Genomic DNA, 26,079 nt, shown 5'->3' with positions numbered 1-26,079 from the left:
GTTAATAGCTTCTTTTTCTTGAATTTTGTCCATGTAGTGTTCCTTACAATAGCAGTTAGTTAGAAATGAGCATAGATAGAATCTAGGGTAATCAAATGCTTCACTGTAACTTCCCTCCTGGAGGGATCTATGAACACCATTTATGTCTGCTGTGGTTGCTATGCCAGTTTCATGTGACTCTTGTGGCTACTTTGTGCGCTAAAATAGAGCCTATGAAAGGGATAGAGGACGGGCAGATCACAAAAGACATTATTGGAGCTCCAAATCCAGCTATTCCTGAAGTGAGTAACTTCCGGCTTTCTGGGTCATATCAAGTTATTCAAGGTGCTTGATTGGGATCTCTTCAGATGTAACTGAAAGAAATCTGATTAGTGATCTGATTAGGTGATCTGCATAAATGTTTACTGCTCATGTATTGCTGACTACTCAAGAGCTATTACTATCTTCAGCAGGAATGCTTCTATCATAAAACTAGCACATTTTCATTATAACTGGAATGTGTTTGTCATAAGCACAATATAAAAACCATGTTGTGTATAAAAGCCTACAACTGTTAGTTATTTTCTAATGCCAACTTATGGGTTCATGTCTCTTTCCTTGTTACTGATTCTACTAGAATAGATGTTTATTAAAAATAAGGATAGTGCTTCTTTACTCTTCTGTCCCAAAAGGTCAGCTTAGACTGTACCAATTAATTGGTATCTTAGTCAAAGCTGTTTTTGTTTGTTTTTATGAAACCTCTAGAAATTCCTGATGTATAAGAAAATCTATTGTAAGGATATAGAGGCAAGTCCTTGAATGTACATACATGACAGAAACTTCTGGACCTTAGGAGGGATTGGAACTACAAAGTGGAAAGCCATTAGCAATTGTTTTTGCAAAAATGACATGGGCTGTATAAAACAAATAATATGGGCATATAAGGTATATGGATAAATGTTTGCAGGAATGAGTCAGGAAAAGCAAGATAGGAAAAAATGTGAGGGGAACACTTAATACCCTGAAACCCTCAGTAATTATAAAGTAAATAATTTAAATGAAGAATTTTCCTTTTAATAAATGTTGAGAGTGAAACTTTATGAAATATTATTCAGTAGCAAGGGAGGAGCTGATTTATTTAGCAGGATTACTCTGTGATGCTTTACTTAGCCTACTAATATATTCTCAGAATAGAAGTAATGGATAATATTTATTGAGAGGCAGTAGCCTATTTCCTCTATTAAAATAAAACCTCCTCTATTTTTGCCAAAGATAGTTTTCTACAAGACAGGTATATTTTGGGGGCATGTCATTTTTTTCCATATAATTTTTTTGACAATTTATTTGTAATTCACAGATGTACTTAATGAATTTATATAATCTAGTGAGATTCCTTTCCTGTTGAGGGATGAAGGAAAAATAAGTTCAGAGATATCATAAAACCTTATCAACTATCATATTAGTAATAATATTTTCTAGCCTCATGAACATCACAAAAATATCTTGAGGACAATTTAGATTTATTTCATCTTGTATATTAGTAAAATCTTGTTGGTTTATTTTTTTTCTTGAAAATTCATTGTTCTACTTAAGGGTTTAAGAGAGATATGAGCACTGAAATCAATGCTTTGGACAGAGTAGTGGGCGGGCACAACGAATCATGTGTTTCTAACTGTGATTCAGCACAAAGAGATATTTGAAGTGTACATCATTTCTAAACTCTTTTGCTTCATATATATATTTATGTATACATGTATATGTGTGTGTGTGTGTGTATATATATATATATATATATATATATATATATTTGAAATTGAATTTTTTTCGAAACCTAAGGAAATGTAGGAGTAAGTTTCTGTAAATGAGATCTAACTACTGTAAAAAATGTTTACTCACTATTGCCTTTAATACTTCAACCTCTGTAGCAGATCAAACTGAAGCCTGTGACATTGCTTTAAAAAACTACCTCAGAATATTAAAAAGAGGGTGACTGTGGAATAGCTTAGACACTATGCCCTGAGTTACTTTAATACTTGTTGTTTGAAAAAGTATCTACGTCAAAGGCATCATATTATTTTTTTAAAGAAAATATTCTGATCAAATTCAATTTTGAAAGTACTGAAATTTAAGGGCCACCTGGGTACCTCAATCTGTTAAGCATCCAACTCTTGATTTCAGCTCAGGTCATGATCTCACAGTTCTTGAGGGATTGAGCCCCATGTTGGGCTTTGGACTGATAGAGCAGGATTAGGATTCTCTTAGAATTCTGTCTCCTTTCTCTCACCTCCCCTGCTCGCACACACTCTCTCTCTTTCTCTCAAAATAAATAAACTTAAACAAACAAAATAATAAAAGTACTGAAATTTAAAACCATGAAGAATTCCAAGACTTAACCTCATATATAGATACAGGATTTAGAAGCTCCACTGGAATTCTTTGCAAGCTATTAGTGTTTGCTAAGTGCCTAGGATATAGGGTATCATGAGGAAAGAGATTTAAGGCTTAAGGTCTTGGAGTTCAGCATATGCGTTTTTGAAATTCTGTTCACAGTTTTTAGTCAGTCTGTATGGTCTATCACAATTTAAATATGAATATAAATAAAACCTCAAAGCCAGAGTAGTAATGTGACTATGTACTAGATAACTACATTATAAATGGCATTAAAATTCACTCTGAAGAACAGCAACTAGAATAACTGATACTATGATTCATCCCAAATAGAATGCTTACCAGGTAAACTACTTTGGTTAGTGTGATTGAAACTTAGAGTCAAAACAATCCAATCCATTTGGGTACAATGTGAGCAACTTAAAAATTATAGGTGTAGGTAAAACACCAGAACTATGGTGATCATGTTTTGCAAGAGAAAGTAAAGGCAGTGCTTTTGTCTTCTGTTTAGAACTGAGGTAAGTTAACTTTATCCCTATGAACATTCACCATTTTCTAGTGGAAAATAGGTAGATAGAAAGGTGTCTACCAGTAACAATTCAATACAGATTTGTTTTGTATGTAATCCTATTTGTTTAAATAATTTCTGTGGTAAAAAAAAAATAAGTTCTTTAATAAATATAAAAGTAGCACATAGAAAGACAAATATGATTCTTCAAGATTCCTGGAAACAAATGGGTTACTTTAGGTACCTTATATAAAGTGTTAGGTTTTGGTGATTTAGTATGCAATCAATTAGCTTACCTCAACATTTATGCTGTATATATACATATATATGTATATATATATATATATATATATATATATATGTGTGTGTGTGTGTGTGTGTGTGTGTGTATATATACATATACATATATATATATATATATATATATATATATATATATATATATATATATATATATTTGTGTCTCTCTGAACTATGCTCTGCCCAATCTTGCAAATAGATGTTGGTAGGGTTCTAGAAATCTAAAAATTGTATTCTTTATTAACTGATTCAACAAACACATATAGATTTCCTACCATGTGTCAAGTCTTGAAACAGGTTCTGGGGAAATTAAGCATGGCAAAGACACACCCTCAAGGAACTTAAGTTCAAGGAAAGACACATAAATTAACTAACCAGTAAAGTACCACGTTCCTACTTTGTAGATGCAAAGTTTGTTATGGAGTGTGAGAGCTCTGAGTTATGTTCCACATGATTCATAAGAGGATCCCCAGCAGCCTTGGAGCCTTCATTGCCCGTCGCAGTAGCCTACTCATTAAGCCCCTCTCTCCCCTATTTTATCTCCCCACTCCCTTGCAGGAATTCCTGGGATCACCTCTCAAATAAGCTACCTGAGTACATATTATTATCTCATATTCTTATTTTGGAAGAGCTCAAGCTAAGAGAGATAGAAAACTCCATCTCTCTGGCAATTATGATTGATCCACATCAGCATGGGACTGGAATATTGGCACTGAGAGCCCTTCCTTGGAATTGACACTAAGGAAAGAGGCTTCTTCTTTTTTCCAGAGTTTTTCAGTGGATGCAGCCAACTCCATGTTCTCTTCACATGGAGATCTGAATTCACTAGGAGAGAAGTGTTTGTGAAAGAATAACTCATCCTGCCAGTTCCTATGGTTCTTTTATAAGTTCTACAGACTATGGGGCATCCTTCCAGCTAGGCTACCCAATAAATGTCATTCCTTCTATCTAGCTTAGTATTTTTGTTTATATTGTATGTGATCAAAAGAGTGATTTCTAATGCATATAGTAAAGGGAAAGAGCTAATAAAGTTCAAGAGGTTGAACAAACGCAGTTCAACTTCAGACTGGTAGAAATGAAATATAAGAATGGCATGAGGGTTACGATACAGAGGTAGAGATGACTATAGATAAAATGCATGTGGAGAAAATGCATACAGCATACAGTGGAGTTATTAGTATGTGTGTGTACAGTGGGAGACCTAAAATCATTTCATCTTAAAGTATATTTTGTTTCTCATACTCTCTTTAGGAAAGCTTCTTTATCTTTCTACTTTGAATTATATCTTGGCTTGTAGGCAAGAACACCACCTTATCCACTACTTTTAATTTACAGGGCTTAGTTTCCAAATGTACCCACTTCATCCATATGTCTCCAAGGTGAAAGGAGCAAAAGTTCTTTTTTTTTTAATTTTTTAATGTTTATTGATTTTTGAAATACAAAGACAGAGAGTGTGTTAACTGGGGAGGGGCAGAGAGAGGGAGACAAAAAATCCAAAGCAGGTTCCAGGCTCTGAGCTGTCAGCACAGAGCCTGATGTGGGGCTCAAATTCACCAACTGAGATCATGACCTGAGCTGAAGTCAAAGGCTTAACCAACTGAGCCACCCAAGTGCCCCGGAGCAAAAGTTTTTTAAAATGACACTTTACAAAGGATTAGAATGTGGCAAAGAGTACTTGTAAAATGTCACAGTGGAAGGAAGAATCAAATCATTTACATGTGCTGTCGATTTACAATTGGGATTCTAAGCATGATGGATTTGTAGTACCAGAGGAAGCAAGTAGTTGCATTCAAATGTGTCTATTACTCCAACACATATACAATTACTACGGTAATGCCATGTTACCTGAGGTGTATAATTCCAAGCACCAAATAAATGTGTCACTTGACAATATAGTTTGTCTAAATTAAAAATTACTCTTTTTGAGAATTCAAAATATGCGCTTATGTTGGTAGCATGTATCTATTAGGTTTAAAGAGCTGTAGATATTTATATTGGGGAAATTCTTCAGAGAAAATATATATTGTTGCTAGTTAACTTTAAAAACATGTCAATAATTTATTGAATTTTAAAATATTAGCTTTAAGAGGTGCCTGGGTGGCTCAGTCGGTTGAGAATCTAACTTCAGCTCAGGTCATGATCTCACGGCTCATGAATTCGAGCCCCGTGTTGGGCTCTGTGTTGACAGCTCAGAGCCTGGAGCCTGTTTCAGATTCTGTGTTTCCCTCTCCCTCTGCCCCTCTCCAACTCTCTCTGTCTCTCTCTCAAAAATAAATTAAAACATCAAAAATTTTTAAAGAAAATGTCAGCTTTTATACTCATTTTTTTAAATTTTCTTAAAATCAGTGTTAAAACCATATTAAGCCTACTAGAAATTAGTTCTGTCTTTTCTATTTCATAGAAGTAAATGCAACTGTTTTGTAATAGTTGGTTAATTTTTCAAGACAATGCTAATATTTGTATTATATTGTTTTAAAATAAAAATAAAACAATATTAAAAAAAAATTCTGACTTGCCAAGAGAAAGATATCTTTTTTGTTGTAGTTGTTTTCATAAAGTTTTAAAATCTAGATAAATTAAAATTTTTAAATAAAAATATAGGGACACCTGTGTAGCTCTGGTGGTTGAGTGTCAGACTCTTGATTTTGGCTCGGGTCATGGGTCGAGCCCCACATAGGGTTTAGTGCTGAAAATGGAACCTGCTTAAGATTCTCTCTCTCTTTCTCTTTGTCTCTCTTTCTCTCTCTCACTGTCTCTCTCTCTCTGCTGCCTCTCTCCCCCACTTATATGCCCTCCCTCTCTCTCAGAAAAAGAAAGAAAAAAGAAAAATAATGTCTTTCTAATACTTTTGAAAATCATTCCCTTTTAATATTTTTAGTTTTTATTTTAAAATGTATGATTTTAACACTAACTTATTGAATACATAAAAGATATGCTCTAGTTTTTCCCCTATTTACTTTCATTCCTAGTTCCAAGTCGTATTACTTCTAATGGGAGAGTTGTCAAGGTATAGCCCTGAATAACAAAATGTTTCTTAATCAAGTTTCACGAAAATCGAACTATTGTTAATGTACTTTAATCTATGATATCCCTGGGGCGCCTGGGTGGCTCAGTCGGTTAAGCGTCCGACTGCAGCTCAGGTCACCATCTCGCGGTCCATGAGTTCGAGCCCCGCGTCCAGCTCTGTGCTGACAGCTCAGAGCCTGGAGCCTGTTTCAGATTCTGTGTCTCCCTCTCTCTCTGCCCCTCCCCCACTCATGCACTGTCTTCCTCTGTCTCAAAAATAAATAAATGTTAAAAAAAATAATCTATGATATCCCCTCTAAAGAATCATGTGAAAACTATTTTTTTTAGAAATGAGAAAATATTAAGTGATTTTAAAGATTATGCCTATAGTTGACACTGATTTGGCTCCTAAACATGAAGAGTAAGTTTAGTAACTTACCATTATGCTTTAGAGGATGAGAAAATGTAAAAATATTTATTGATTAGTCACATGCATTCTCTATGACAATGTATAGGCAAGACATTATAAGAAAATCAGTTTGTGTATAAAAAACCCTATTGCAGTTAATAGAGTCAGCTTAATAGTCTGGATAGGGATAAATAACTGGAGAGTAGCATGGGATGAATTAACTGTACTTATAAAGTTTTGACAGACTTTTAGTTGTCACTGCATATATTCAAAACAAATAGCCTTCACACGAATGAATATCTGCTTCTAACACCAAGGACTATGGAAAGTATAGTTTAGGACTAAGTATATATACATTTTTCTCCTTTAAACCCCCCAAACACAAGCTTTCTTAGCAAAGCTTCAGTTTCTTTTAAATGCACTCTGTGTCTACTTTATTTCTTTCTCCCAATGTCTATTGAATTGTAGCAATCTAATTTCCTCAACCCATTGACATGTTGCTGGTTGGTAACAAAGCTCCATCTCAGAAATGTCAAACTAAATGAATAAGGCAAAATCACAAATACAAGGTTATTCTGTGAGCTGCCTGAGTTTCCAGGTTCTGAATGTTCTTCTGATTTATCAGCCCAGCTGAACTTAGGGAGGTACACTGGCATTACTTCTCTAGCTAGCCAATGCCTCTGAGTTCCAGTGCCTCAAACGAACACTTCTAAGAAACAGCTTAGTGTCAGAAGACTCTACCTCCCAGAGAAAGCTAGTCATGCTTGAAGTAGGAATAGTGTAATGCATCCACTGTTCTAAATCTTTAACTTTTTTTTACATATATATACGTAAAAAAAAAGCTTATGTTATTTATAACTATGCTGTGACAGTTACAATTTAAATAGGATAGCATTATTGGATTGATGAATGGTGAAATGTGTTGGAATGATACCCTTGCTTACCTAAAATTAGGAGAACCGTATTAACTTGGAAATAACTCTTTTTAATTTTACTGTTAATACTGACAATACAAACCTAGTACATGAATGAAATTGTAAGCATTAAACTTCAGAACTTAACTTGCAGGCTTTGATAATTGAGTAAGAAAAAAATAGGACAAATTAATAATGATGCTTGTCCTAAAGACTACCTAATCTGCTAGACACATAGGCACTGTAGGTTTCTTCTGATAAGTGTTTCATAGTGCATCTTTGTTCCATCTTTCTACTTCTAACCTATCGTCATCTCTATATTTAAAGTGAATTTCTTTTAGAAATCATGTGGTTGGTTCTGTTGTTTTATTTAGCCTGGCTGTCACTGCCTTTTATTGAAGTATTTTTTTAAAACCACATTTGATATAAATATTGGTGTATAATGGCCCTAAATGAATCATCTTGCTATTTGTTTTCTACTTTCTATAGTACCATATCTCTACTTTGTTCCTTTTTACTCTTGCCTTCTTTTGGATTAAGTAATGTTTAAGTTTCCATATTATCTCCCACCTAAAAGCAGCCAGATTTTATGAGGTAATACCAACTTCCCAAACTCTCAAGTAGAAGCAGGTTTGCCACTTGACTTGGTGGTAGACACCACAGAGAATGGCAATGGCTAATAGCACGATGTGAAAGGATGAAGTAGGACAAGCCCATGTTCTCTCCTGGGACTGTAAATGAGGAAGTATAGAGGACATTCCACTCAGCAGTAGATGCTGAAGCTAAAAGATCATGATAATAGAAATAGAGACCAAAGAAGCAGTGCTATATCATCTCCATGCTGATATTACAAATGATTTGAAACTTTCAATGTGAAGAGATATTTGAAGATAGAAAGAGGAGGAGAAACTTTATGAGATAGAACTGTGGTAGGAAGATGGCCCTTCATGGGTCCCTAGATCATGCTCTTTCAGATCCTAGCCTATATGCCAATAAAAATTACAGGTTTAATAGAACAACTTGAATGACATGTTCTTCAAACTAAAAAATTTGAGTAGATATTGTCATTTGTAATGTCAGAAATTTGCAATTATTTGGCACTTAGTTATAGCACTGGAAAAGTAAGATAAAGGAAAATCCTCTTGTTTCTTACATTCTCTAACTAGTATTACAAAAATATTAGCAAGAAAAATGAGTATAAGACTATATTTCAATTTACCTAGTTAATATAGAAATATGGAAATAATTGTTTAAATTGTCATCATAAATATTAAAATATTAAATGCATTTTAAAAAGTGATATACTGATTTTTTTTTCTGACACAAGTGTTGAAATAATTACAAGTGCCTCTCATAATTCTGTACATTTTTTTTTCATGTTCTTTGTTTTTTAAAAAAAAATAACTGGCATGTGTTTAAATGGATGACTGATTATGTAGTTATGGATCAAAATAATTTGTTTTCTTTGAATCACTTGGATATGGAAAGTAATTAAATAATTTGCCTCATCTGCTAACTGCCTTGAATAAATTTGATTGCTGAAGCTCAATTTTATGTTAAGATCAGCCGTCACATTAATTCATTTCCTTTCCAGATTGTTTCAGTTCTTCTTGTTCAAACATTTAAATACCTTAAAACAACAGCAACATTAGCAACGACCCCACTTTCCCAAAGGATTGAGTAAAATATTCCTCCCCTAATTCTTTCATTTGAACTCATTAATTAGAAACTAACATAATTTTATTCATATGTTATGTGAAATAGAGTTATATGAGAGGCCATAGATGAGGTGTTTTCTCTTTCTTTATTTAATTTTTTTCCCATAAACTTCCTCTAAGAGCATATTCTCCAGACCCTTTACCACTGACTGATTTTCACACTCTAAAGTGAGGATTGCTCATCTATATCCATCTCATCTTTCCGCAGGATTTGAGGGTGAACATTGTGAAATTAATGTGAATGAGTGTTTCTCTCTTCCCTGCCAGAATTATGGTGACTGCGAAGATGGAGTCAACAATTTCAGGTACAGAAAACCCAAAAATATCTGGATTCAAGTTTATGCATCTAGATGTATCTAAATATATCCATGTGTATAATTTCAGTTGACAAATTAAACAACATTTCTGGTTATTAACCATTTGCCATGCTACAGTTATTTGAAGCTTTGACTTTGTATGTTTATATTAATGGAGTCATTAAATGTCTTGTTTAAAAGATGTATTTGCAGACCTGGGTTTTCTGGACCTCTATGTGATCTTGATACAAATGAGTGTTCTTCTAGACCTTGCAAAAATGATGGAACCTGCGTGGATCTGTCAAACAGGTTAGAGACTACATTTACTGATTCAGTTATTTTATATACATGATATTTAAATAGTAAAGTGAACATATATTCACCCATCATTCAACTTAAGCATAATATTCCCAGTATCCTTAACCCAGATACTTACTTGCTTAAACCCAAGTACTCCTCTACTCTTCCATACAATCGTATTGAATATCATGATTTTTGTAGTTGTTCAACCAAGATTTTATTTTGTGTTTGTTTTTTAAGTTTTATTAAAATTTCAGTTAGTTAACATACAGGGTAATATTAGTTTCAGGTATACAATATAGTGATTCAACACTTCCATACATCACCTGATGCTCATCACAAGTGCTCTCCTTAATCCCCATCACCTATTTAACCCATTACCTTGCCTTTAACATACACTATCAAGTTGGGGCACATGAGTGGCTCAGTCAATTGAGCACCGGACTTCAGCCCAGGTCATGATCAACTTCAGACCAGTTCACAGGTTCATGAACCTGTGGGGCCCTGTGCTGATGGCTCAGAGCCTAGAGCCTGCTTTGGATTCTGCCCATCCCTCCCTTTCTGCCTCTCCCCCACCCATGCTCTCTTTCTCTCTCTCTCTCTCTCAAAAAATGAGTAAACACTTTAAAAATATACAGCATTAACCATTTCATTTGTATGCCTGCCTCAATAAAACACTTAGCTTGCATATTAATATAAGTGAAATAATATTGTGTATCATCTTCAGAAACAATTCATTTTGTTAAATATTTCTGCATTATTCATGTATCAGTTGCTCAGTTTTAACTGTTGTAGAATATTCCATTTAAACATGTGCCAACATTTGTTTATCATTCTCCTGATCATAGATATCTGGTTTATTTGACTCTTCTTTCTTAGACATAATAATATAATTTCGGTTTTCAAATATTTCCCCAATACACAAGTACTAATGTTACCTTAGTTTGGTATCTAAAAATGGAATAATTGCACTATTGAGTAGATGTTTTCACATGTATTATATCATTTTTTTTCAATTCACTTTGAAAATGGAATATTCACACTCTTAACAAAAGTGAAAAAATGTCCCTATTTACATTCTTACATATTTCATTTGGGCTTATCTGCTGCGTGCAAAATTCTATCTCCTTGTGTGTGTGTGTTTTTTTCTCTACTCCCATCATAACTTATGACTTTAAGCATTTCTTCAGCCATTTCAAAATATTTAATTTTTCCATCCTAATGCAATTTTTAAGTTTATTTATTTATTTTGAGAGAGAGACAGCCTGAGTCGGGGAGGGGCAGAGAGAGAGGAAGAGAGAGAATCCCAAGCAGGGTCCACATCCTCAGCATGATGCCGCAGACGGGGCTCAGACTCACAAATCCATGAGATAATGACCCAAGCCAAAACTAAGAGTCAGATGCTTAACCAACAGAGCCACCCAGGAGTCCCTAATTTTTCCTTTCTAGAAATGCCTATTTATAGCATCTTCCCATTTATGTTTTCTTCTTCTTGATTTGTAAGAATCTTTATATGTTTTAATTATTACTGTTTTCATTAGTTATACTGTATGTACTAAAAATATTCTATTGATTGTGGCTTGACATTTCACCATCTTTATGATGTTTTGAGTGCTAAAATTTAATTTTAATCTAACCAAATTAATGTGTGTTTATGGGTTGCGTTTTTCATCTTGTTTAAAATGTTTACACTGCTTAAAGAAGAGCTAATAGCTATTCTTCTCAAACTATTCCAAAAAATAAAAGAGATAGGAAAACTTCCAAATGCATTCTATGAGGCCAGCATTACCCTCATAAAAAAAAGAAAAAAAAAACAGATGAAGACACAACAAAAAAGAAAAGGAAAAACCAAAAATATTAGCAACTCAATTCAATAATAGATTTTTAAAAAACTGTTGGCCATGATCAAGTAAGATTTAATCCAGGGATTCAAAACTGGTTCAATATTTTTAAAAAAGTTTATTCTATGACAAAAAGATGTTGCTTAGATTTCCTTTTAAAATATTTAAAGTTTTCGGGTAACTGGGTGGCTCACTTGGTTAAACATCCAACTTCTGCTCAGGTCATGATCTCATGGTTCATGAGTTCAAGCCCCAAGCCCCTCATGGAGCTCTGTGCTGACAGTTTGGAGCCTGGAGCCTGCTTTGGATTCTGTGTTTCTCTGGCTCTCTGCCCCTCCCCCACTCACTCTCTGTCTCTGTTTCACTCAAAAATGAATAAACTTAAAAAAAAATTTTAAATAAAATAAAGTTTCACCCTTCACATTTAAATCAATTTATCTGGAAAGTGTGTGTGTGTGTGTGTGTGTGTGTGTGTGTGTGTGTGGTATGTTGTGCGTGTTTAAGGTAGGAATCTTACATTCATTTTTCCATATGCTATACCAATTGTGCCTGCTATATGTATTGCATAAGTTCATCTGTTACTCACTGCTTGGCCTGACCTACAACACCTTCTTGGTTGCAGATCAAATCCCTATAAATGAATATGTTTATTTCTTTGCCTCTATTTTGTTTCCTTATTTCAGTTAGCTATCTATGTGCCAGTACCGTAAATCTTAATTACTTAACTTTGGAATATCTCAATATTGGTAATGCAATATTTTTAATCTTCTTCCAGAAGCTTTAGTTATTTTGGACAGTTTCTTCTGTTACAATCAACATGTTCCACATAAATCCCTTCATTCAAACAAGCAAACAAAGACTGGGTAGAATTTTTATTGGGATTTCATTGAATTTGTAGATCAATTTGAAAAGAATTGCTATGTCTTTATTTAGGTCTTTTAAAATATCTTTCAAAAAAACAGTTGGAAAAATTCAACCGGACACACATTGATTAGGATAAATAAGACTCATTTGCCGGATCACTATTGCTCTCCAGGCACCAAGGGCTACATTTGTTTATCTTAATAGAGATCTAACATCTAGAATTGCTCTCAAAATTTATATCACAACCTTCTTGAGTTTCTGATAATCTTCTATTATTTCTACTATTTTGTATGGCCATCTGGCTTTTGCACTGTCTAATCTAGTGAAGTAAATAGAAACATGCTTTGAATCGCCACTCCTGTAACTCACAAGGCTTGAAGGGGACACTAATCACTACAAGTCCCATAGGGGTACAGAATTGCTTTTGGTTTGAAACCTTGATAAGTCTAAAGGGGCATTTCAAGACCTTCCAGTTGGGCTTTCCTGCGTAACAGTTCTTATTCCAATGTGGAAATTCTATTACTAAGTATATTGACTACACTAGATATTCAGAGACTCTGGGGGAAAATAAAACAACAAAACAAAAGATGGATTTGTGATCCATCTACCAGACCTAAATAAATGTGCACTTCTACTGGTGGAAAGAGTATTTCAAAGATAAGCATAAGTTTAGGGCCATTCGTTTCCCAGGAACTTAGAAGGCCTGAATATCTTTCTTTCATCAATGAGCAATCATACTGGTAAATGGCCTCAGAATCCTCTGTGGAAACCTTCAGGAAGATACATGAAACACATGTGACTATATGACAAGATCCTTCTTCAAAGGGACTTACTGTCCTTCAGTTGAGACCCTGAGTCCATGACATAGCATAAGTCTGTAATTGTGTAAGAGGCTAGGAATCCCTACATAGGCAAATTGAATTGTGTTTCTGTCCTGCAGACCTACATACTTAATTCTATTTATGTTTCTCTGATTTATGTGGCTATTTCCTCATTTTTAAATATTATAGTCAAGCATATCCAACAGTTTTTATCCATTCTTGGATCCCATTATTCTAATTTATACTGGGGAACCCAATTTTACTTTAACATCCCACATTCACTCCAGCCTATAAAGGAAAATCACCACAAACTTCGTTAAGACACTGGTGCTCCCTCACCAACCCTGTTCTTCATTTTGGTGAATAAAATGCCCTCCTGGGTGAATGCAGTTTCTTCCTAGGAGATAGGAATGCCTTCCTTTATTCTCTTGGGATAGAAATTAAGGGGCAACTGAACAGCTGACACATAATAGATCCATTCAAGCAATTTCCATAACAATAAGCCTGTGAACTTCTCCTAATATATACCAAGAATACCCTGGCACTTCTACGTCACTAATCTAAGCTGAAATTAACTCCTGTTTTTGATTAGCCAATTTATCTAACACCATACCCAGGATGCTAATATTAGCACACTGAATCTTCTCTTCCCATCCATGTTAACACATTTAGCTCATTAAATTTTATATTTATTCTCCTTTGGTCTGACTACCTTAGATTCAATCCCACACATGCTCCCCAACTTTGTGACAAAACAGATTGGTGGGGTTATGCATCTCTTCTTGGGTATATAGCATAGCTGTTCCCACTTAAGTGTTTCCATCTCTCATCAGCAAAGTTGGAATCTAACCCTTTTTATGGGCTGGAACCAATGAGAAATGATGGGGCATGAGCAAGTGAAAACTGGCAGCATTTTGTAACTCAACTCCTTCAGCAGAATATAGAGGAGGGCCCATATGCAAAAACGCACAGATTCCATAAGACACAGGAGAGGTTTAGCCTCTACCACTAATAGAGCTTAAAGTGAATTCAAAGGTTTAAGGTCCTTAGCCATATCTATCCTTTGTCTACAGGGTATATGAACTCCTTCAAAGTTACTATACAGACTATACAGGTTTGTTGTTGCTTATCAGCAACTGAAAACTCTGCTTAAAAAATAACTATTATTAATAGTTTCACATCTGTGGTTTACAGGTATTTGGCTATCATATAGGCTGGGTTCATCTAAATTTCTCTGGGACCTAGCTGAGGAGGGAGAAGAGTTTGCCAGTCTGTTGCTCCTAATGTCTCTCATTTTTATTGGACTAGCATGTTCTTCTCACAGAGTGGCAGAAATTCAAGAGAACAAGCAGAAAACATGCAAACCCTCTTAAGCCCTAGGCTCTGAAATAGTGCCCTTTATCCTTACCTGTATGTAGATCACTGTGCAAAAACATAATTGTAGCCATGCCTGAAAGTGTGGGGCAAACACTCTTCCCATGGTGAAGCTGTGGCCAGGAAGAAGAGTGGTAAAAAATTAAGATTAAAAAAACAAAGAAAACAAAAAACATAAAACGCTGTCAACAAACAGAAGATAGGATCAGTAACTGGAAAATAAACTCACAAAAATATGCAAACTGAAGCCTGGGTCACAAACTGCCTAGCATTCCCAATTTTCCCTGTGAGACTTAGGAGACAGCTCTGAGTCAGAGAGAATGAAATGAATGAAATGAATAGTAGAATCAAAATGATCTTACAAGTCTAAATGAAGGTGCTTCACATCAATTAATTTTATGGCTTTTGAAGACCACTCTTCCAAGTTCCAATATGAGATCTCAAAAGAGTTAGAGGAAGAAGTCAGACAAAATGCCCTCTGTTTAAAAGAGAACCCTGTGGTAGATTCATGAACATAAAAACTATAAGTTCATTTACAGAGAACCAAATTGATTATAAAGTTGATGTTGACTCTGCAATGTGGCTGATAAAATCAAAGTGTTTATCAAACTTAGAATATCCTAAAAAGCTTGATGGAAAATAGCCAACTACTAATGGTGAGCAGTCTAGCAACCAATATGCAGAATGCTGAAGAGTTTTTGTAAATCTTAATCTTCAAGCTTGGCTCATATATAGGAAAAACTGCTGCCAATACAATATACTGCCTGAAACAGCCTCTTCCTGACATGAAACAGATGTTGGAGGTTTCTGGATATGACATTTGACCACCTGATTACTATTGAACTGCCTAGTACCATTATCTTTTTCCAAAAGCCCTTCCCAGTAATTGGAAATGTAAGGAAGGAAATGGAGGTGTCATGGCCTCTATTCACAGGCATCCTTCAAGATGATTATATAATAAACAGGAAATATTTGGAACCCCAAGGCAATTTTCCTCTGAAAATGTATATAACATTATTTAGTAAAATATTATGTAAGAAAATGCCAAATCATTTTCTCAATTGGCTGTACTATTTTGCATTCCCATCACTAGTGAATGAGAGTTCCTGTTGCTTCGCATTTTTATGAGGATTTGGTATTGTCAGTGTTCTGGATTTTGGCTATTCTAAAAGGCGTGTAGTGTATTTTATTGTTGTTTTGATTTGCATTTCCCTCATGACATATGATATGGAGCATCTTTTCATATGCTTATTTGACATCAATAGGTCTTCTTTGGTGAGGTATCTGTTAAGATTATGGGCCCATGTTTTATTTGGATTGTTTTTCTTATTGTTGAACTTTTAGTATTTGTATATTTTGGATAATAATCCTTTATTAGATATGTCTTTTGCAAATATCTTCTTCCAGTCTGTGGCTTTTATTGTTATTCTCCTGACATTGTCTTTCACAGAATACATTTTTTTTCATTTGAATTAAGCCCATCTTATCAATTCTTTCTTTGTCATATTTAAAAGACAACCAAACCCAAGATCATTGAGATTTTGTCCTTTATTTGAGTTTTTATAATTTTGCATTTTTCATTGAGTATTTGATCCATTTTGAGTTAACTTATACAAGGATTTTAAGGTCTGTGTCTAGTTTTTTTTAATTTTCAGTGTGGATGTCCAGTTGTTCCAACACCATATGTTGAAAAGAAAAAAAAAAAAAAAACATCATCTTTTCTCCATTGAATTGCCTTTGTCTTTTGTCAAAGGTTAGTTCACAATAGTCATGTAGGTATATTTCTGAGTTCTGTATTCTGTTCCATTGATCTATTTTTCTGTTCTTTTGATAATACCACACTATCTTGATTACTATAGGTTCATAATAAGTCTTAAAGTCAGGCAGTTTCAGTTTTTCAACTTTGTTCTCCTCAACATTGAGTCGTTAGCTTCTCTCTATAATTGTTAGAATTGTTTTATTAATATCTACAGAATAACCTGCTCGAATTTTTATGGGGGTTTCATCAAATCTAGATATCAAGTTGGGCAGAACTAACATCTTGACAATATTGTCTTCTTATGCATGAACATGTAGTATCTCTCCATTTAATTTTTCTTTGATTTCATTTATCAGAGTTTTGTAATTTTCCTCATATGAATCATGCACATATATTATTAGATTTATACATAAATATTTTATTTGGAGGTACTAATATAATATTTAGTGAAATTTTAGAACATATTTGGAAGAATGCATATCAACCTAAGAATAGTGATTTCTTCCCAGTAGAAAGGAATGAAAAATGAATAGGGATGTATCCAAAGGGTTTTCAAATATACGTTAAATATATTTTCCTTAAAATCATTCAGCAACTTGGAAAAGATTGAGATGTGTTAAATATAGATGATGGGTATATGGGATTGATTATTCTAGTCTCAGAAAATTGCTTTGTTTACATTGTTTTAATAAAGGCCATTTTCAATGCATTAAAATCTTTCAAAGACAAAAAAAATCATCAACAGCTGAAAAATAGGTAATCACATTCTGTTTTCCAAGAATATGTTTTTTGATACAGGACTTTCTTTTGGTGTTTTTTTAGCATGTTGATATTAACTTACCATTATTTTTTTTTTTGAAATAATATAACAAGTCATTTAAAACCAATCATTGTAGGGGCGCCTGGGTGGCGTAGTCCGTTAAGCGTCCGACTTCAGCCAGGTCACGATCTCGCGGTCCGTGAGTCCGAGCCCCGCGTCAGGCTCTGGACTGATGGCTCAGAGCCTGGAGCCTGTTTCCGATTCTGTGTCTCCCTCTCTCTCTGCCCCTCCCCCGTTCATGCTCTGTCTCTCTCTGTCCCAAAAATAAATAAAAAACGTTGAAAAAAAAATTAAAAAAAAATAAAACCAATCATTGTATGTTTAGTAGAAATTAAACTATAGAGGCACAAATAATTAAAAATATTATTATATAATGTACTTTGTTATTGCATCTATATTTTTAATCTGTTCCATTCTCTCTTGATTATCGAAGCTGAGGCCTGCAATAATTAATGACTAATTATTTAAAGATGAATTCCTAGAGATATGACAGCCCCAATTCAACTACAAACTATTGCAAACTGAACATTAGAATTGACATTTTCTGACTTTATTACATATGTTATCCATTAGAATTGTCTATTTAAGCCACAGTCATCAGTTTACTTAGATAACTGACAGTAATATTTAACTACTGAAAATGGACTGCTAAAGAAAGAATTCACCCTAACAATTACTATAACAGTGTTTTGTCCATTCAAAGGATATGGAATAAGGAAAATTTCCAAATGGCTTATGTGATTATCACACAGAAATCATCAACAAGAATTTTTGACCAATCAGTGTGTGATATTCATGAGTTCAGCAATTCTTTGCTGTACAAAGTTGAAAATGACTGGTTAATGTATATTTAAGAGATAAAAATCAATAGATTGTTCAATAAATTGGTTGCCTAAAAACCAGTTATTAATCTAAATGACTTATAATCTACTGAAAATTTTTCCATCACACCATTGTTTCCACACCCATGTGTGGTAAAATTATAATGACATATAAAGACTATTTTAAAAGTAATCACTCTATTAAGCAAATATATTGGGTAGAAAAAAGTTGGTTTACTTTTTCTTCTTCCTTTTCCTTGAGATACACAGAATGTACAGTACCTTAAAGTAAAGCATCTTAAAGATGCTAGGTTAAAACAAAACAAAAAGTAAACTGTGCATGTCAAACATAGCATGTCTATTATTCTCTTAGATTAATATTAAATTTGATAGTTTTTCCATGTGCAAATTTTACAAGCATTGTATTTATTTTTATTATATATGTTTTTATACTTAAATATGCTTTTATTCATTAAAAATTATAACACAGATTAAACTTACTAAAATTTTAAAATATTATTTAAAAGACTTATTTAAATTTTGTCATAAAATTTTAGTATAATAATCCTTACCCATGTCACAAATATAAATAGCTTGTTCATTTTAAGATTAAGAAATGTCATTAATTATAATGAACTATGGTTCAGGAATGCAATATAGAATTACAAGAAAGAGCTATAAATTGCTTTAAAGTGAATTATAAATTCTCTCAAAATTTTAATAGCTGTGACATAGGCTAAGTTTTCTTAATATTTATTTATTTTTGAGAGAGAGCGACAGAGAGAGAGAGAGAGAGAGAGAGAGAACAAGCTGGGGGAAGGGCAGAGAGAGAGAGGGACAGAGGATCTGAAGCAGACTCTGCACTGACAGAGCCCAATGCAAGGCTCCAACTCACAAGCCCTGAGATCATGACCGGAGTCGAAATCAGATACTCAACAAACTGAGCCACCCAGGCGCCCCAAGGCTAACACATTTTAATCATAAAGTTTTACCTGCCACAGTTTTTGTAGTTTATTTTTGTCTTTGAACTCTATTTTTTATAAAATGATCTATTAGAATAAATATATATTAAATCTTAATATTACAAATGCATTTTATTTTTATTTTTTTTAATATTTTTTTTTCAACGTTTTTTTTTTTTTTTTTTTTTATTTTTGGGACAGAGAGAGACAGAGCATGAACGGGGGAGGGGCAGAGAGAGAGGGAGACACAGAACCAGAAACAGGCTCCAGGTTCTGAGCCATCAGCCCAGAGCCTGACGCGGGGCTCGAACTCACAGACCGCGAGATCGTGACCTGGCTGAGGTCGGACGCTTAACCGACTGCGCCACCCAGGCGCCCCTATTTTTTTTAATATTTTTAATGTTTATTTTTTTGAGAGAGAGCAAGAGACAGAGCTTGAGAGGGGAAGGGCAGAGAGAGAGGCAGACACAGAATCTGAAGCAGGCTCCAGGCTCCGAGCTGTCAGCACAGAGCCCGATGCGGGGCTCAAACTCACGGACTGTGAGATCATGACCTGAGCCGAAGTCGTACACTTAACTGACTGAGCCACCCAGGCACCCCCAAATGCATTTTGAAATTAAAACTCATTAAAATCTATATTTTGGATCTCATAATATGACTTAATTTAACGTTATATTTTAAAGTATCTCAGCTTTCTAGAAACATAAAAACAATTTCTTTACTTATTAACTAGTTTCTCATCTGAAATAAGATGAAAACAAGATAAAGGAAGAATTTAAGGCAGGAACACATTTAGAGCTACAAGCCCATGTGATTATCTTACATTTTCCCTCTCCTTTCATTATGGCAATATCACTTTATGTAAAATGAAGTTACTGCTCTTTACCCCTACATTTTTTCAATGTATTGAATTTTCTTTAGAAGTCACCTGTTAAAATTCATTTTAGTTTTGGAAAAGTATGGTGAAATCCTATCTGGAAAATTTAAGATCACTATCAAATTAAAGGAAATTTGAGCAAAAATTGTTCCATACCTTGGCAACCTATTTAAGCTTAATTCCACTAAAACTTATGAAATAAAGCCTTGACTTTAAGTTAGAAATTTCCATGTTATCAAAAATATGTTATTAATTTCATGTTCTTAATTGTTGCTTTGGGACAGGCGATTTTTAATATATGCATATTTGTGTTTTAAAAGTTGTTAGAATAGGGTTTCTTCAAAAGAATAAAATGTTTTAGAGACTTTTAATGTATAATTCAATACTACCATAAGATTAACTGGGTCACTTAAGACATTAATAAAAATCAAGGTTCACTTTTATTTTTTCCTCTCAGCCTAGGTAGATGTGATCTGAATACTGTAGGGATGAGGGTCTCAGCAAGTAATGATGGAAGGAAACATACACCAAAGCTGAATAATTGTATATTTTAGCTGGAGGCCAATAGGAGGAGGAATCTAGTGGCATTCCTTTCAGACACTCCTTATGCAGTTTCATTTGAAGGGCCAAGGTAGGTGCGGAGAACAAGTTGGCAATGTGCTACACTTTGCCTATCTCTCCTATTTGGGAGAGGAGGTGTGGGGGCAAGAGCAGGGAAGACACAGGAGGAGGTAGGAGGTGGGGGGTAAGGAAGGGAGAGAGAGTACATGTATACATTTCAATTCTTCTGGGAAAGACAAGGTAGGCACAGAGATTCAAATAGATGCTCTATTCTGAAATAAATATTTGACTTTCATGGAAATTTGCCCTATTATTATATAATAAATGAATAACTTTTAGTAAAATCTATAAAAGAATCCAGGAAGCTAAAGTTCAGAAGGTAACAAAACTTGAAAAATGAGCAAAAGAGAATTCTAGGTAGTTGAGAAAATCTGAATCTTCTCATACTTCTTCAAAATGATACAAACAAAAGAATAAAACCAAAAAGAATCTCATATCTTCACCATACAAGAAGACAAAGAACATGAAAAGTATTTCACATTAACTAATGGAGGAAATAAATATGTTTAAAATAATAACAAGGTTTCTCATTGTTAGAAAAAGAACAGCAAATACAGAAATCAGCTAGACTAAAATGAACCCTATTATGTTAAATTAGAATTGGGAAATTAGTATGAACTCATACTTTTATATGTATGTGTTTATAATATACATATATACATATGAACACACACAACAATAAATATAAATATGGGCATATATGTGCCATATGTATGTACATATAGTTATATACACATAACTATATGTATACATAAACATAAATACACATACACATAGAAATTATCTTGGTTTCTAAATAACATGGTTTATAAGTAACATGGTTCTAAATAACTTGGTTTCTAGGACTTCTAGAAGAAATGGCTTATTCTAGATCTGGAAAAGGAAACATATAAGATAAACCTGGAATATCTTATGTTAGAAAGTAAGAAACTGTTTAAAGAATGATGGAGATGTCAAAAGGGTAGAGGAGAAAACTTGAAGAGGTCCTTACTATCCAACTCTCAGATGAAGTGAGCATCAAATAAATAAAAAATAGTTATATATTTGACCCACTGAATAAAATAAAAAGTATTGACTCCATTTAGATACAAATCCATAATTGAATGAATGGATGGATGGAGGGATGGATGGATGGATGGATGGATGAATGAATGAAGTAATTAATGAAAAGGAAAAGCCCATCTTAACAGTCAGATGTCACCTAGTAAATGTGAAATAAATGAGGAGTTAGAAAAGCACTATTGGGGGATGCCTGGGTGGCTCAGTCAGCTAAGCTTATGACTTCTGTTCAGGTCACTATCTCATGGTTCATAAATTCGAGCTCCACATCCCTGCTGTCAGCCCAGACCCCATTTCAGATCCTCTGTCCCCCTGTGTTTCTGCACCTCCCTGCTCACGCTCTCTTTCTTAAAAATAAACAAACAAAAATAGATTAAAAAATAAACATTTTTTTAAAGTACTGTTTGGCAAAGAGTATAGAGACAACTGATTCAATTTAGAAGCATCAATGGAGAATATCTCCTATTTTAAGTTGGTTGAAATCTCCAGATTCTAGGGTACATGATCAATAGTGAAGCCATTCAGGAACCTTTTTGTAATCACAGAAAATAAAATTCGTGTGGCAAACGGCAAGGGATGGGTATTTCCAGATTTTCAAAAAGAAAGAGGGGGAAAAGAGAAACACATATATACATACACAGAGTGAGAGAATTCTGTAAATTTAATGAATAAATGTTTATAATAGATTGAGAAAATCAGTGATAATTATTATAAGTCCATCACTGACAGGAAAGATGTCCGAAAATATTTTTCTAATATTCATTCTTCTAGAGTAAAGAATAGATTCAGTAATTTCTGGAAGTATGATAGAACTGTCCTAAATACTTGCAACAGATGTATAAATTGAGTTCAAAGTCATTATCTGATACATTTTGTTTTAATACACCATTTTCAAACCTATCAGTGTGAAAAAATTATTTCCCGGATGTACCTTTTACTGCTACAACTGAAAACACTGTCAAACTCCTACCTACTCTGTGATCCCTTGGAATCATCATTGATTCACTGGGAACACACGACAGCAATCAATGAGAGTATCATTAACGAACATATCTTGATTTTAGTAAAGTATTTAAAAGATTCATTACATCTTCTGGACTATATTGAGCAAAATATTTGATGAAAAAATTTTTTTCTATTTGAACACAAATGCAAGAGTCATAGTAATTGGATCACTCTAAAAAGTGATTTTGGTCAAAATCTTAGTTACATGGAGTGCTCTTGAGAAATACAAATCTTTTTTACACAATCATGACATTGCACATGGAATTTTAATGCCTTCTGTCCAACTGGTACAAAAACTCCACTCTTTATTGACTAAACAGTAAAACCTTTCCTGTCACCTTCTCTAACAGCTCTGTTTTTATAGGACTTCACACTTTTCTCTATTGGCATGTATTTCCTGTAATGTTTACATATCACTGATCCTAACTTCTCTATGAGAATTTAAAAAATAAGCCCAAGCCTTATCCAAGCACTTGGATCTGGGTACATGACTAGTGTCTGACACTCAATTAGTTAATGTACGATGAATGAGCAAAAGAGGAGCATAGGCATGTTAAATTTCTGGTGGTTGTTTTTGTAATTACAATTATGTTGAAACAAGTTAATTAGGAAGAGTTCCCTTGAAAAATCAGAATAAAAATCTGTTTCAAAAACATTACAAGAAAACTTGGGAAAGCACTTTTATCTAGACTTCTACAAAAGGAGAAAGAAAAAGAAAAACTATATACAGCTTGTTTTTCTAAGTGTATTTTTCTCTCAATTTAATTTTATCTATGGAAATTATTCATGTTCTCATGAATGTTTTTCTCTATGAATATACAAGTTAAAAGATTAAATTATTGCTTTCTCTTAACATTATTTATTGGTTTATCATACACACACACACACGCACACACACACACACACACACGACTAAAACTAGTCACAATTCCATTTCAGGAGAATTGGTCTTCTATCATCTGGCAAATAGATACAGATTGACTAAATATTGAAACAAACATATGTTCAGCACAATATCCGGAAATAGACTAAAAATAAATTCAGGGTGACTCTGCCACATATAGTTATAACCATTCTCAATGGCAAGGCTTTTGAAAGACCCTTCCTCTATTAAATGCATGATACTTTGAACCTGGCATCTAATCATTGAAATGCATCCAATTTCTTCAACATCTGTCCATTGAATTAAGCAGTAATGAGATTGTTTTTGTTAAAATGATTTTTTAAATTTAGCCAGAATGCTTCTATATCAAAAATATCATTCGGGGCGCCTGGGTGGCGCAGTCGGTTAAGCGTCCGACTTCAGCCAGGTCACGATCTCGCGGTCCGTGAGTTCGAGCCCCGCGTCGGGCTCTGGGCTGATGGCTCGGAGCCTGGAGCCTGTTTCCGATTCTGTGTCTCCCTCTCTCTCTGCCCCTCCCCCGTTCATGCTCTCTCTCTGTCCCAAAAATAAATAAACGTTAAAAAAAAAATTTAAAAAAAATATCATTCAATAAATGGGCAGAATAATACCCAGTTGTTAACATAAGATAAAGTTTTATGATTATAAATTATAAAATGAATACAGTACAGAATTAAGCTCAATAGTATTTATCAAAGTTTTATTAATTATTTTCCCCAATACATTCATTTTTTTTTAATTTCCCACATAAAGAACATTTAAGGGGAAGTATATCTAGAAGTTTGTTGAAGGAAGTCATTGAGACGATATGACCTTGTGTTGACCTGAAAACTGGATCCCGGCAATTAGGAAGCAACTCACTTCTTCTGCTTGTCCTTGGCATGTATGTTCTGTCCACTAGACAAAGTTTTGAGAGAGTAATGCATTATTGAGACCATCTAGACTTGATACATGACAACCTCATTAATGCTTTTATATAAACTTTTAAGATTTGGGGAGTGTGTGTGAAGATCTTCTAGTCTTGTGGATGCCCAAGACATGCCTGGAATGTAAGTTCCCTTGCATATTAAACCTGTCCCCCACCAATTTGGAGTGGTTTGCCTCTTTCTTCTGGCTCTCCTTGCTTTGAATCTGTGGGGACCAGTTTTGAATTTCACTTGAGGAACTTCCCAGGGTGTGAACCAACAAAGGTAATTTGTATTTTCTCCAGAGGAAAAAAAATGAAAAGAAAATACTACCACTTATTTAAATTAAAAGGCTAAAATTTAAAATATACATATACATTATGTATATATGAAATGCTTTTTCTTATTACATACAACTTCTCATTTTCCTGCTTTTCTCTAGAATTATGTGCATTTGTGAGCCAGGTTACCATGGATCTCTCTGTGAATTGGATATGAATGAATGTGAAATCTCACCTTGTCTAGATGGAGAAGATTGTGTCAGCAGAACTGGTGGATACAACTGCCTCTGTGCTCCTGGTTATACAGGTAAACCTCTATCTGCCCTGTCTGTATCAACATATGGCTATCTGTAAAAAATTGGCAATCTTATATTTATTCTCCAAAACCTGAATCAACCTGACACATGCAGGTAGCACAGGAAGTGCAAGAGACTTTAGTAAAAGAAATCAGTAAAAACAAAAATTATGCTTTTTAGTGTATCATTTGCTAACAACTAAGAAATATATGAATAATATTTCAAGGTATTTTACACATTTATGATTTTTGAATTGAGATGTATCTGAATTATATTTCTATTTTTATAATACAGAGAAGTATCAGTGTATGAATAAACTAAGAAATAATACTATCATATCAATTACACAAATGTCATCTAAAAATATAGTAAGGTTAGCTCTTTTAAATATACTTGTATGCCAGAAATCAAGGAACCATGGTGAACTTAACCTTCTAGCAGAAAAATATGATTTGTCTTAATATCAATTATTCCACAACACAAATGCTATCCAAATATAAAGACAACAGTCATCAAGGAACTAAGGAAAGAAAAACATATTAGCCTTCTAAACTTTGGCTGAGAAACTTTATGAAATACAAAAAGCTATATTATTTTTATTACCAATATTAATTATGTGAATCCAGAAAAAATATATTGAAATCTCAAGTTCCAATTTATTAATGTCTGATTTTTATACCACTGAGATCTCTTGGGTTCCTTTCCTGAGGGAAACTAATTAAGTGTATCTAATATTACATTCTATTCTCTCAGGCATAAAATACACTAGAAAAATAGAAATAAGATTGGAAAGCAAACTGATAATAAAATTAGAGGTATTTCTATTGGATAAGTGATCAAAAGGCAAGAAAAAGTTAAGTGACATGAGCAAAGAATACACAGGTACTTTCCTAAGGAATCCTGATGGCGTCAGAGAAGGTTACATTGGTAACAATTGTTATATGCACAGAAGTTTCTGCTTAAATTAAAAAAAGGCTTAAACTCATATCTACAGATTTTATTACATAAGGAAGAGGCATTAAATTTTGACTATAAAATAGGATCCTTTCTAAAT

The 26,079-nt window shown here is 33.9% G+C and overlaps 1 protein-coding gene and 1 long non-coding RNA gene across 4 annotated transcripts in view; one reads left to right on the top strand and one right to left on the bottom strand.

The window, feature by feature from the left end:
* Window positions 1-26,079, top strand: part of LOC101082908 (protein eyes shut homolog) — a 906,892-nt gene that overhangs the window by 789,844 nt on the left and 90,969 nt on the right. For all 3 annotated transcript variants that reach the window (XM_045057713.1, XM_045057712.1, XM_045057714.1), the window contains exons 18-20: window positions 9,431-9,527; window positions 9,720-9,827; window positions 24,891-25,036. In XM_045057713.1, coding sequence (XP_044913648.1) covers window positions 9,431-9,527; window positions 9,720-9,827; window positions 24,891-25,036 — 351 coding nt within the window. The remainder of the gene's footprint in view (window positions 1-9,430; window positions 9,528-9,719; window positions 9,828-24,890; window positions 25,037-26,079) is intronic.
* Window positions 24,227-25,081, bottom strand: LOC123385417. Its single transcript, XR_006597881.1, has 2 exons — window positions 24,965-25,081; window positions 24,227-24,440 (listed from the first exon to the last, which is right to left on the bottom strand). It is a non-coding gene; the product is annotated as an uncharacterized LOC123385417 (long non-coding RNA).

The sequence above is a fragment of the Felis catus genome, chromosome B2 (assembly GCF_018350175.1).
Source record: "Felis catus isolate Fca126 chromosome B2, F.catus_Fca126_mat1.0, whole genome shotgun sequence".
NCBI classification, from domain to species: domain Eukaryota; kingdom Metazoa; phylum Chordata; class Mammalia; order Carnivora; family Felidae; genus Felis; species Felis catus.
The sequence above is the reverse complement of the archived record's forward strand: the minus strand, read 5'-3'. Positions and strand labels throughout refer to the sequence as shown.